Source organism: Pipistrellus hanaki (genome assembly GCF_964339955.1).
Source record: "Pipistrellus hanaki genome assembly, chromosome: 1".
NCBI lineage: Eukaryota > Metazoa > Chordata > Mammalia > Chiroptera > Vespertilionidae > Pipistrellus > Pipistrellus hanaki.
In genome coordinates, this window is record NC_140503.1 from 69,563,643 (window position 1) to 69,578,860 (window position 15,218).

Below are 15,218 nucleotides of genomic sequence, written 5' to 3' on the forward strand. Positions count from 1 at the left end.
AGTGTTAAACACACACATTTAATTATTTAGATTTTATTCATAATAATATCCTTATTAAAAGAACATATAAAAAATTAGACGAAACCGGTTTGGCTCAGTGGATAGAGCATCAGCCTGCGGACTCAAGGGTCCCGGGTTCGATTCTGGTCAAGGGCATGTACATTGGTTGCAGGCACATCCCCAGTGAGGGTGTGCAGGAGGCAGCTGGTCAATGTATCTCTCTCATCGATGTTTCTAGCTCTCTATTCCTCTCCTTTCCTCTCTGTAAAAAATCAATAAAATATATTTTTAAAAAATTATTTCACATACAAATTATGTAGGCTATTAAGCAACATTGCAGAAAGACTTAAAATAGTTGCAAGAAATCATAAATTTCCAGAGAAAAATTGTTAATATATACACAGAAGTTGCCTGGCTGAAACAGAACAGAAATACAGAAAAAATTAGTTTTGCTGATATTTATCCAGCAGAAGACTGTTATTGTCAACTATACTACAATGTAACCAACTGTATATCCCAGGGGATGGCACTTAATATTTTTTCTTCTCAATTTTTGTTTTTGTTAAAATAGAAATCTGTTCCTCTTACAAATATTTATAATTCTATGGCTTAAAATTTTACCCTGTCTCCTATAAAATATAGCATAAGTTTTATGGGAATAAGCTATTTAGTCTCATACCTGTTTGAATTCTTCTTTCATATATACCAACACATGCAAGCTATATATTGACCTTAGCTGCCTGGGATAAGGGTTAGGAGATGGAAGTAGAAAGGGCAGGCACATAAAAAGTTTTAATAGGAACCATTGGTGAGACATATTTGCTTACCAGATCTATAGCAGAATCAGCGTTTCAGATTATTCAGAGTGTTAACCAGACTCTGACAGACCACTGATAGGAGACGATCTTAAATATAAATAAATGACCTAGATGAATCATTTGTTGTTTAGCAGCTGTAGATAAAATGGATGTGCCAGGGACTTGGGAATTGACCAAGAAATAGTCCTGCAATGGGATTTATTAAACAACTAAAATGGTATTATTTGTTTCACAACAGAAAGATATATCAAGAGTCTTATGGGAATTTACAATGATTGTTTTCACCTGGACTTGAGAGGTTCAGGGAACAGATTTGGAAAGCTATCATTTAAGAAGCATTATGAAGTATTAAATCAACAAGTTTTATCTTGGTTATCTAACCTTGTTCTAGAGGCAGTGGAGAATAAAATCCAGAAACATTCACTTCTGCTTCAAGGAATTTATAGTTTCTTAGGAGACATTGAATACCTATAAATAAAACAATTGGTGAAAAACACACACTGTGACATCAATCAAATGTTTGAACAATTGTCAGAGATAATGAGTGAACTTGATTTTAGTTAAAGAAAAATGTGTAACACGCTTAATCAAGAAAGTGTTCTTGCAAGACAAATGTCATGAACTTGACCTGCAAGGAAAACTAAAGTTTTGATTGGCAGGGAGAAATGTATGTATATAATAAAATAGTGGAACTTCTTTGCATGAATAAGTTATTCATTTAGAAGGTTAGGAGAAAAATAATGTCATTCTAAAATATAACTTTATGTGAAGGCTACCAAAGACCCATTGTAAGATTGTAGGCAGGGTTATGATGATGTAAAATCAGTATTTTGTAAAATTAGAGAAAAGTTAAGACAATATATTATTTTTATAAAGGTATAAGGAGATCACTTTGACTCTTTAGGTACTAGTAATGTGAATGTAATTAATAAAATTAAAATTTCATAAAGTTTAACATCCCATTGACATCACTGAATATATCTCTCAGACAAAAAAATCAACAAGGAAACAATGACCTTAAATGACACACTAGATCAGTTGGATCTAATTGATATATACAGAACATTTCATCTAAAAGTGGCAGAATATTTATTCTTCTCATGGATCATTCTCAAAGATAGACCATATGTTAGAATATAAAATATGCCTTAACAAATTCAAGAAGATTGAAATCATATCAAACATCTTCTCAGATCACAATGGGATGAAACTATCAATAGAAATCAACTACAATTAAAAAACTCAAAAGCATTCAAACACATGGAGGCTAAGTAGCATGCTATTAAACAATAAAAGGATTACCAATGAGATCAAGGAAGAAATAAAAAAAACTTCCTAGGAAAAAATAAAAATGAACACACAACAACCCAAAATCTGTAGGACTCAGCAAAAGCAGTACTGAAAGGGAAGTTCATAAACAAGCCTGCCTCAAGCAAAAGTTATATAACAATCTAATCCTACAATTAAGGAATTAGAAAGAGAACAACAAGGAAAGCCCAGAGTAAATAGAGGAAAGAAAATTATAAATATTAGAGTGGAAATAAATAACATAGAGACTAAAAAAAAAAAAAGTACAAAAGATCAACGAAACCAAGAGCTGGTTCTTTGAAAAGATAAACAAGATTGATAAACCTTGAGCCAGACTCATCAAGAAACAAAAAGAGAGAACCCAAATAAATAAAACAATATTAAAGAGGCAAAATAACAATTGACACCATAGAAATTCAAAGGATTGTAAGAAAATACTATGAACAACTATATGCTAACTAGCTGGATAACCTGGATGAAATGGACAAATTCCGAAAAATATAAACTTCTAAAACTGAATCAAGAAGAATCAGAAAACCTGAATAGGCCTATAGCAACTGATGAAATCAAAGCAGTCAATTAAAAACACACACACACACACACAAAAAAAAACTGCCAACAAACAAAAGTCCTGAGCTAGATGGCTTCACTGGTGAGTTTTATCAAACATTCAAAGAAAAACACCTACAAATAAAGATAATAATAAGCCAATATCCCTGATGAACATAGATGCCAAAATCCTCAACAAATATTATCAAATGACCAAGTGGATTTTATTCCAGGGATGCAAGTTTGGTACAATATATGCAAATCAATAAATGTGATACATCACATTAACAAAATAAAGGATAAAAATCACATGATCATATCAACAGATATAAGAAAAAGCATTTGACAAAATCCAGCATCCATTTTTGATAAAAACTCTCAGCAAAGCAGGAATAGAGAGATCATACCTCAACATAATTAAGGCCATATATGACAAACCTATAGCCAACATCATACTCAATGGGCAAAAACTAAAAGAACAGGATCAAGACAGGGATGTCTGCTTTCACCACTCTTACTCAACATAGTACTGGAAGTCCTAGCTACAGTGATCAGTCAGGAAGCAAAAATCAAAGGCATCCAAATTGGAAAGGAGGAATTAAAAATGTCATTATTTGCAGATGGCATGATATTATACAAAAAAAGAAACCCTAAAGAGGGGTTTCTTTAGAGAAACCTTCTGTAGAGAAGCATGGGACTTGGTTGAAAAGTCTGTAAGAAGGATTCTCCAAAAGGTTGGGGGCCTCTAGGGGAAACTTGCAGGAAGAAGCAACCCCTGCCATGACTTTTCCAAACAATTCCGAGCTCCCAGGTGTTTTGCTAGAATCTCTATGTTTAATCTTGCCAAAACAGGTTTAGCTCAGTGGATAGAGTGTCAGCCTGTAGACTGAAGGGTCCCGGGTTCGATTCCGGTCAAGGGCATGTACCTTGGCTGTGGGCACATCCCCAGTGGAAGGTGTGCAGGAGGCAGCTGGTCGATGTTTCTTTCTCATTGACATTTCTGGCTCTCTATCCCTCTTCCTTCCTCTCTGTAAAAAATCAATAAAATATACTAAAAAAAGAATCTCTATGTTTAATCTTTAAGACTTGACCTTGTAGAAGCATGTGCTTTCTCAAGGATACTTACCCTGCTGATTGTATCTAGAGGTTAATTCTAGTTCAAGCTGTTGTTACAATAAAAGGCTAATGAGGCAGGCAATTGAGGCTATTTTTGGTGCCTAATGCCAACCAGCCCCTTAGCCTCTCTTTCACAGAAACATGTGTCTGAGTAATCTATTCATCTGTCACTCAGGGTCTGCTGGTCAGTCCTGGTAAGACTCCATCAAAAAACTACTAGGTTTAATAAATATATTCATCAAAGTAGTAGGATACAAACTTAACAAGCAGAAATCAATGGCATTTTTATATACCAATAATAGACTATCAGAAAGAGAATCCAGAAAAACAATCCCATTACCCATTACAATAGTAACAACAAAATAAGATTCCTTGGAATAAACTTAACCAAGGAGATAAAAGACCTATACTTGGAAAAGTACAGGACATTGAAAAAAGAAGTACAGGAAGGTACAAACAAGTGGAAGCATATACCGTGTTTATTGATTAGAAGAATTAACACAATTAAGATGTCTATATTGCCCAAAGCAATCTATAGATTCAAAACAATTCCTATTAAAATACCAACATCATATTTCACAGATCTAGAATATATATTCCAAATATTTATATGGAACCAAAAAAGACCTTGAATAGCCATAGCAATCTTGAGAGAAAAAAAGTAAGTTGGTGGGATCACAATACTGGGTATCAAATCAAACTATACTACAAAGCCACTGTAATCAAAACAGCCTGGTACTGGCTCAAGAACAGGCAAATCAATCAAGGAACAGAACAGAAACTCCAGAAATCACCCACATCATTATGGTCAATTGATATTTGACAAGGAGGCAAGAACATATAATGGAATCAAGACAGTTTATTCAATAAATGGTGTTGGGATAATTGGACAGGAACATTGATTATACTTATATGCATGCATACAAGTCCTTCAGTTGATCTCTTATCTCCCCCATATTTCCCTACCATACCCGCTATAATTTGACAGTCTTCTTGTTGCTTTACTGTCTCTATATCTATCTTTTGGTTCATCAGTTTATAATGTTCTTTATTATCCATAAATGAGTGAGGTCATATGGTGTTTCTCTTTCATTGACTGGCTATTTCACTCAGTATGATGTTCTCCAATTCCATCCAGGTTGCTGCAAATGATAAGAATTCCTTCTTTTTTTATGGCAGCATAGTATTCCATTGTGTAGATGTACCATAGTTTTTTTATCCAATCATCTGCTGATGGGCACCTAGGCTGTTTCCAAATCCTAGCTATTGTAAATTGTGCTGCTATGAACATAGGGTTGCATATATCCTTTCTGATTGGTGTTTCTAGTTTCTTAGGATATATCCTTTTTTTTTTTTTTAATGGGTAAGTGACCATATGTAAGCCTCTATGTTAGTTAAGCATCCATCAGCTGAAGAATGTATCCATCAACTGGGTTTGTGACACTTTCCTGTATTTTTAACATCTTCCATGCTGAGTCACTTAGCATTTACTATGAATTTTCCCTTCTGTGAATCCAATGAACTGGGTAGCTTCCTTTGTGACCACCCCTTGTTGATTAAACCTGCTTGCATAGATAGATGCATTCTGGAGTGTTTATGATTTCAACCCTGGTGTGATTGCCCTGATGTGCTTTATCCTCTTGGTGATCTCCTCCACCTAGCACCCTGGTCATCATTTGGCAACACAGTGGTGCCTCGCATAACGAACACCTCGCACAGCGAACTTTGGACAGGTTTTTCATGAAACCATCGGCCAAAAAGCAGAAAATGGATGAAGATGTGCAAGATTCGGTAGACTCTACTTAGTCTGTCTTAAAATTAAAAAAATGTGTGTTTTTTTTTAAAAAAATTATGTTTTTAGATGTATCTAAATAAAAATATGTCATCTTAGCATATTTTTTTATGTCATCTTAGCATATTTTATGCTACAGAACGAATTATTTTTTTTTAACATGTATTGCTATGGGAAAACACGTTTCACATAACGAACTTTTCGCATAACAAGCTTGCTCCTGGAACGAATTAAGTTCGTTGTGTGAGGCACCACTGCATTCCTCTGGTGGGCCCTCAAAAGCCCTTCCCAGTTGCAGTGTCCCCTTCACTGTTGTGACCCTTTTCTTTTGCCTGTGTGCTTTCATCTATGTGTGGCCTTTCACAAATTTCCAGTAGACAAAGTGGTCTCAGTATTTTAATTTCATTTCATTCCACACTTAAATCCAGTGAGCCATACCCTTAGAAACAAAGATGTCAAGAATTCCATGAGACACTTACCAGCTGTATCTTTAAGGCTAGGAAAACTGGTAACACTCCTTGATTTCTTCACACAAAAATGAAATACTGGTAGCATTATCTCAATTCGTTGAGGTTCTGCTTTCCAGAATATGTCAACAGTTTGGCTCAAATAAACTCACAAAAATTCTTTACAGGTTTCAATGTGGGTTTTTTTGTTTGTTTGTTTGTTTGTTTGTTTGTTGTTGTTGTGTGTTTTTTATGTTAACATTACTTGGCGTAGTCATGCAGGATTCCAAAGAAACTCACCCAGGATCATCCCTTAGACTTGGACTCGGTGCTAAGATCCAGCAAAGGGCATTGAGCCCACCGGTTCTCCGCCCATTGGATAAACGTGGGTGAGTTGTCTCTTGGATCCAGGACTTACCTTGCTTTGGTAGAGGGTCTGACTTTGAGCTGTGTTTTAAAATCCTCGACGTGGAACCAGGGTTGACAGAACCCCATGTTAAGGGTTGACAAACCCAGGCTAAGGTTGGACTGGGTGATTGGTTTTGATTTGGCTTTTCAATTGGAATTGCTGAGAGTCTGAGCAAAAAAAACAACAACCTTCACTATATAAATGAGCTGAACTCATTCAGCTCTTAAGATGAAAGGGGCAACATTTTTTTTTTTTTTTTTTTTTTTTAGAATAGTCCAATTCTGGGGTGTTCTTAGGTGACTAAGAATCTTTGTGGAGCTGTCAGAAGTGCAGGAGCCCCATAGGGAAATCTCAATGCAACTGTAATTAACTAAATGGCCCATCTAGAGGGCCACCATAAGGCTTGGTCTGCCCAACCCCCCAATCTTTCCTGTGGTTTTAGACAGCCGGGAGAGAAACTGAGGCCATTTTTGATCCACTACATAACATGTCTAGAAAGTTTGCTCAGACTACAGATATCCAAAATTAAAAAAAAAAAAAAAATAACATGGGAAATTGTGCCTTCAAGGCAAGAAGATCCCAAGACCCCAGCCCTTATTTAATACTCCTGATAGGAAGCCTTTACTTGCAAGTACTTCACAGAAGTGGGAAGATTTAACTAGAAAATATTAACTGAGAAATGGCAAAAAATGCAGTTTGTTTGGGGTATTTATGTTAATATTTTGCATGCAGAAATTAGAAAATGCAGGCTCTGAAATTAAACTGAATGAGTATATGGGAAGCAGATCTTCATTTGGAAATTAGAAGCTTCTAAGAAAAAGCATAGAAAAAAAATTTTCTTCCAATAAGATGGAAATTAATAAACAATTTTAGAGACTGTCTCAGAACTATTCTGAAGTTAATTATTGTCTACACCCTGTTTTCCTTATAAGAAGCATGCCTCTGATTTATCTTCATAGAAGACTAAGGGTGAGGTAGAAGTGGGTGGCAGTAGGCAAAGGTATGGAGGGAGAGGGATACCTATAGTTGTGTCAACATTTGAAATTTTTTAAATTAATTAAAAAGAAGTATAACAGATTTTTTTTTTTTACTACTCGTTGGCTTAATCCTCAAATAGGAATAATTTGTAGGAATATCAACATTCCCAGGTGACTCAATAGATGCTGTTTCTTAAGTTTTAGTTGTCAAAGGTTGGAGGCAAGAGTGGATTATCTCAAAGTGGGGATTAGAGCTGGACAAGTTATAGGTAAGGCAATGGAAAAGGCATATTAAACATTTTAAGTTCTTTATTAAGGGTGACAAACTGCTGAGGTAATATACATGAATGGAGTAGTCTGGCATAAAACAAGAGATATCTGGTACTCACCTGATCATAAAACAGCGACAGTTTAGAATTTTGGCTCAATGTAGCTAAAAAAAATTTTAGTTTTTTTTTAAAAAAAAATCCATCAAACTATATTTCTAGAAATATTTTTATTGATTTCAGAGAGGAAGGGAGAGGAAGAGAGAGATAGAAACATCAATGATGAGAGGGGATTATTGATTGGCTGCCTCCTGCATGCCTCCTATTGGGGATTGAGCCCACAACCTGGGCATGTGCTCTTGACCAGGAATTAAACCGTGAACTTCTAGTTCATGGGTCTCCACTCAACTATTGAGCCACATTGGTTGGGTCAATCAAGCTCTATTTTTTAAGTGAAAAATCCCATTACTTTATTTTATTAACTAGGGGCCCAGTACACTAATTTGTGCACCTTGAAAGGAACTGTGGAGTGTGAAGCTGTGGTGGACACAGGGGCGGGACTTGGCCCATCCTCCATGCATAGGAGCAAAGAATTTTCAGTAACCACCAGAAGCTTGGCCCAATGACAGTGATCTTCGCCCTGCCTTGTACTCCCACTCACCTGCTTCATCATCCCACCTCAGCCAATGCCTATCATGTTCCACACACTGCCACTTGCTACTGATGCCCACCATGTCCCACACACACACCCTGGTCATCAATACATGTCATAGAGATTGGTTGTTCAGTTATTTTGCCGTCCGGTCTATTTGCATATTAGGGTTTTATATATATATATTGATACATTAGTTTTATCCTATATAATAAAAGGATAATATGCAAATCAACGGAACTGAGGGATGACTGGTCACTATGATGCACACTGACCAGCAGGGGGCAGACACTTAATGCAGGAGCTGCCCCCCGTGGTCAATGTTCTCCCACAGGCAGAGTGATGCTCAGCCAGAAGCCAGGCTCAAGGTTGGCAAGTGCAATGGCAGTGGTGGGAGCCTCTCCTGCCTCCTAGGCAGCCTCTCCCACCTCCTTGGCAGTGCTAAGGATGCCCAGAGGGGGAGTGGGCTTAAGCAGGCAGTCGGACATCCCTGAAGGCTCCTGGACTGCAAAGAGGTGAAGCCAGGACTGAGGGACCATCAGTGCACAAATGTACACCGGGCCTCTAGCCCTATCTAATAAAAGAGTAATATGCAAATTGACTGTACCTCTGCTACACCCACAAGCCATGCCCACCAGCCAATCAAGAGCAAATATGCAAATTAACCAAACCAAGATGGCTGCAGCCACAGAAAGAGCAGGAGGCTTGGGTTTCCCTGACAATGGAGGAAGCCAAGCTTTCTGCACACCCTGGCCAGCCCACGCCTCCACTCAATTATAGAAGATAAATAAATATCAGATCCCAGGGCCTCCACTTGGGTCATGGAGGGTGTGGCCAGCCTGCAAACCACCATAGGCCCCTTGTCCAGGCCACCCCATGCCACAAGGAAACCCCAACCTGATCTGGGACACCCTTCAGGGCAAACCAGCAGGTCCCCACCTGTGCACCATAAAAGTAATAATTTCCATATTACTCTAATAAAAGAGTAATATGAAAATTAAATATCACTCCAACACACAAATTGGCTTCCCCATGTGTTCAAAGATGGCTGCCCCATGTGGACACAAGATAGCCACCCAAGATGGCCAGCAGAGGAGAGCAGTTGTGGGCAATCAGGCCAGCAGGGAGGGCAGCTGAGAGGGACCAGGCCTGCAGGGGATGGCAGTTAGGGGCAATCAGGCTGTCAGGGGAGCAAGTAGGCATCAATCAGGCTGGCAGGGGAGTGGTTAGGGGGTGATCAGGCTGACAGGCAGAAATGGTTAGGGGCAATCAGGAAGGCAGGCAGGCAAGCAATTGGGAGCCAACATTCCTGGATTGTGAGAGGGATGTCTAATTGCCCTTTTAGGCCTGATCCTACCAGGATCCTAAATGGGCAGTTGGACATCCCTTGAGGGGTCCCAGATTAGAAAGGGTGCAGCCTGGGCTGAGGGATACCACCCCCTCTGTGCACGGATTTCATGCATAAGGCCTCTAGTTTCTTTATAAATCTTTGAGGGAAATGAAAACATATTGGGAATGCAGGCAGTTGCAGCTTGCAGCCTATTGACCTGCAAAGATGATAGATCAACTTTTTCCAAACCACAAACCTAGTAAGTGATGCACAGTTGAATTTAGATCAGGAAATCTGTCTTTCATGGGGCTGCTCACCATCCTCACTCCAGGAGTTCTTAGTAGTGTGAGTGTATGCGTGTGCGTACACAGAAACACACACACACACAACACACACACACACACACACACACACACACACACATACACACAGATAAATGTACCACAGACCTCTTTGGAAGTTCAGTGAAGCCCAAGGTTTTCTCATTAGAATAATAGCTCAAAACCATTAAATAAAATACATAAGAGCTCAAAGAAAACCAATTATACTGAAATATATTTATCAAAATGAGCAATGAGGACACAGGAAAGGGCTTTACCACCCAGAAGTGCTCAGATAGGGATTAGATGTTAATCCTGGAACTTCAGAAATATTTAGCTAGATATAATGGCTGATGCTATAATTTTAAGATTCCAATTTTAACACTTTCCTGGACAATACTTTCACCATGTCTTTAAATAAATAGTTATTTTATATTTTCATATATCTAAATAGCATTTCTGCCTTTAGTTAAAATGTATTTATTAATGTATTATATAAAAAATGAATAGATAATGTCATTATTCATTTTCCATTTGATGCTTTTAATAAATCTAGTTATAAGAATTTAAAGCATTTTATTACTATATTTTCAATAGGTGAAAGACACAAAATATGTGAATAATATTTTATCACTTTTTAATTATGTATTTTTATTTTAAAATGTTATTGTGACAAAACAAAATAGTGGTCTAATTTACATTGTGTATTTATTATTTTTTGCCTTTCACACACTCTTGAAAAATATTTCAACTTAAAATGAATAAGAAACCTCAAAAATATAATACTTCTTTTGAAAAACACAAGCCTATGAAAGACAACATTAACTATAGAAATACACAAAAAAATTAATAATTGGCAGAAATCCAATATTTAAACATTAGTTTATAGTAAATAAATTGACACATCCTACTGTAGTTTTAAAACCATGCCCTTTACATTCAAGTAAGCATATCTATTTTAATTCCAGTCACCCGATGATTTTTACATAAAAATTTAACACAATATTATTAATATTTATTTAGACCTTAATGAGTGCCATGTTCTGCTAGTTTGTTACATGTATTTTGGCTTAATTTTCACAAAATCTCTAATGGTTAAAAATTATGTGCACATTTTATAGGTTAAGAAAACATGAAAATGATTCTTGGAAACATTAAAAATACTTGCTCAAGATTGCACAATGAGAAAGTGTGGCACTGGAATTCAACCTACAGCAGATTGATCCTAGAATTGCTAAAAATGTGTCACTTAAAGACAGAGGGACAATCTTGTACTTTAATGTACAACAAAGATGATAATTTTTGCTGAATAATGGGAATGTGGCAAAAGTCATTTCTACCTTACCTTTTTTCATTCATCTGACTGACTTTGAAGCAAGAAGTAATAGCTTATGATTTGATTAAAAATGAAATAGTATTTAAAATTTAAAATGTGATTTTATACATAACTCCAACATTACATTTCTGCATAAATTTTTGTATATTATGTAACTTCAGATATTTAATATTTGGCTTGGAGGTTATTTGACCTAAAACACATAGAGACCTTAAAATTTGAAGAAAAATATAAGAAACTATTAATGCCAATTCTGATTTTGCAAGAGAGGTGCTTGTGGTTTCCTCAAAGTACTTACATAGTGTCTGAACCCATGATGACAGGTTTCTTTCTGCATTCTTTTCATATACTTCAGTCAATTCAAGGAGATACAACTTATCAGTGTTGTTTTCATAGAAATCTCAAAGTATCAGGCAATTTAATATAGTTCTACAGCTCCATGTTAGCAATGGAAAACTGGAAAGTGTTCTTTTTATTTTTCTGCCATATGTCTCAACAAGTTACAATCTTAAAGACATCCTAAAACTAAAATATCAAATTTTTATGCTTGTGAATTGGCCTGAGGGCAATTATTCTTCAAAGGCATACTGCTTAAAAATCTGATTCATTTTGTGTAGAAGTCCATGAGGATGGGAAGGGGAAAAGCTAATTACATTTTTTAGAATCCATTCTGTCCAGTTTATATAAAATAGTTACATCAAATAATTAATCCACTTTTATTATCCTTGTATTAGCTATTAAAAAGGGACAGTGAGGTAAAGGGAACCTTCCAGAATAACACAATTAGGAAATGGCAGATCCAAGATTTAATTCTGAGGTCCATTTATGTTTGGAACAATGAACTTTGCCCCTTACAGTGATTCAGCCTTGATCGAGCTCTATAAAATCTCAGGACTTCAGGTTGTTTAGCTGTTTGGGAAATGGGTTGGTGAACTGATTTCCAAACACTGTCTTGTAATAAAAAATATATTTAACATATTAGTAAACCAAGTTGGGGAAAATTCTTCTCTATATTTGTTAAATTATTTTCATCTTTTCTTCCACAGGTTATGTTAAATTGAAAAAAGACCCAAAACTCATTCTAAGACTAATAATACTTTTGAATATTTTATTTGAAATAAAAATGTCACATTAACAGTTAATAATTTTTCAAATGTTTTATCTTATAATTAAAAGAATTAATCATATCTATGATATTCATCTAGGTTTTAATGGTTTAAACTTTTAAAAGTTTGATTAATTATCTGCTATGTCAGTTATCAAGTATGATAACTATATGCCTATTGAGAAACCATATTGCTAAATTTCAGGTTCTCTGAACTGGTCTCTTTTGTTCAAAGTTGACTCAGAACTCAAACAATTAGACCCATTGAATTAAGATTGTTCAACAATATTCAAAAGTATCTCTTTATGATGTCATTTTTTTTCATGAAAATATTCTACTGCTATGGAAAAAAACAACAGCATATTATGCCTAAAACTCTACATTAAAGCTCATGTAGATACCATCAGAGTACCACAAGGTTACACAGCTCAGTAATAGTCTGAGTTAGTATACAAGTGAGCAGTATTTTATCTCAGCCTTTCTAAGTAGTCTTAATCTAAGAATGTTTGTAGGATTCGGTCTATGATACCCTGAATTATTGTTCACATTTGATGTGCACATTTTTCTATGAAAAAAACAACAGATTCTTGACAGATTTTTAAATGGATTCATAATCTTAAAAGGATTGCAAACACTGCACTGACTTTTAAGCAATATATTTTATATTTTCAACCTTGGCTTTGGACTTGAAAGGTGGCTACTGAGTTTAATTTTTCTATTGCACTAAGAACAAAACTCAAGATACTAAATCTCAGACAGGGATCTCTATTCACTGGACTGGATATCTTGGGGTCATTTTACCAAGATATAAATATTGATTCCTTAGTTTCTTCATCACAGCTGTTTTTACTTCCTGGTTTCTCAAAGTATAGATAAGTGGATTCAAAAATGGGGTGAAGATGGTATAGAAAACGGAGAGAACTTTGTCCACTAAGAAGTTTGTGAAAGGCCACACGTAGATGAAGATGCAGGGCCCAAAGAACATGAACACAACAATGAAATGGGCAGTGCAGGTGGAAAGAGCCTTAGATGATCCTATGGAAGAGTGGTCCTTGATAGTAACAAGAACAATAATGTATGAGGTGAGCAAAAGCAGAAAACTTATAAGAGCAATCACACCACTGGTTGAGATCATGAAAACCCCAAGAACATATATATCTATACAAGCCAGCTGGATGACCAAAGGAATGTCACAGAAGAAACTGTCTATAATATTGGGGCCACAGAAGGGTAAGTAGAGAATAAAAGCTAACTGGCTCATTGTATGCAGGAAGCCCACCATCCAAGAAGTTACCACAAGCCCAACACATACTCTTTGGCTTATAATAGTTGAATAATGGAGAGGTTTGCATATGGCAATGTACCTATCAAAAGACATGGAGATCAGCAGCACAATCTCAGTCCCAGTGAAGAGGTGCAATAAGAAGATCTGAGAAATGCAGCCCTTAAAGGAGATGGTCTTGCGTTGTGCAAAGAAGTCCATGATCATCTTTGGAGTGGCAAAAGAGGACAGGCACATGTCAATGAGAGATAAATTGCTGAGTAGGAAGTACATGGGGGAGTGGAGGTGTGGGGTGAACAGGATAGTGAACAAAATCAGGCAGTTACCAAACATGGTCATTAAATAGAAAATGAAAAACATCACATTGAAGAAAATCTGGAGCTCAGGAGAATCAGTAAGTCCAAGTAACACAAATTCAGACACTCTGGAAGAGTTGAATCCTTCCATTGATCTATAGACTTTGCTCTATAATGACAAAATGGAACAGAACGATAGAGCTAGAAAATGGGATACTTCTATAAATACATAATAAGGAGTTATGATATTAGTTAATACTTGACTAGAATATTGATTATTGCCTAAAATCCAACTAATAACTATCTCAGTAACATTTTTTTCTTTTTGGAATCACTTACCAATTGCTATGAGATATCAGTTCAAATGGACAACTTCTTGGTTTTGACCAGCATTAGTACATGTTGGCTTATATTCATCACATACCCGCACAATAATATTCCTGTTCTGGATGTTGCATAATCTATATTTAGAGGGGAAGATTACACTGAGTTAGTGTGCTCTATTTAATAAATCAGATACATAAAAAGTTAAATAAAGGTTGAAATAGAAACACTTTCTATAAAACCAAAAGAAAGAAATCATTATATTGAATCCACTATTTTTGAGCACTGGGTTAAACTAAAAGTTACCAAACATGGTCATTAAATAGAAAATGAAAAACACTTAGTTTACGAGGGTGAGAAATGATTTTCATTTAAGTGAACTCCCAATCTCCTCAGCTACAGAAAAACCCAGTTTCATACTCATTTCACTTGCTTACTTTGAAAGTGTTTTGTCAGTATTGATAAGAACTCTTTTTATATATTAATATATAAATAATAAATTAATTTCTAATTCCATAAAACTACTGATGATCAAATGGTATATCTGTAACATATGAGATTTAAAATTTGTCAGAGAAAAATATTCCAGAAATTTTAAGACTGAACTATGGCAAAAGGGTTAAAGGTTAAAGTATTTTTTTTCTTAACTTACTCTGTGATCTTGATCATTCCTCAGTAGTCTCTCTGACACTTGCTTCTTTGTCTGTGAGAATTAAATTAGTTGATTTATATAAAGCAGTAAAAATATTTTCTGGTAAGATTCATGAACTCTCCACATTTTCCAATGAAAATTTAAGAATACTGTTCAAAAATAATCATTTTAACTTATTTTATTAATAGTAGTAGTAATTGCAGTAAAAATATTCTAAGTTTTAATTCAGAAATTAGAAAC

At 35.7% G+C, this 15,218-nt stretch overlaps 1 protein-coding gene across 1 annotated transcript; it reads right to left on the minus strand.

Annotated features, from left to right (window-relative positions):
- Positions 1 to 13,193: 13,193 nt before the first annotated feature.
- On the minus strand, positions 13,194 to 14,153 carry LOC311610651 (olfactory receptor 4K2-like; the record flags this gene model as incomplete). The annotated part of the gene is made up of 1 exon (XM_084862140.1): positions 13,194 to 14,153. The coding sequence occupies one exon, from the start codon at positions 14,151 to 14,153 to the stop codon at positions 13,194 to 13,196; it is 960 nt and encodes a 319-aa protein (XP_084718266.1).
- Positions 14,154 to 15,218: the final 1,065 nt, after the last annotated feature.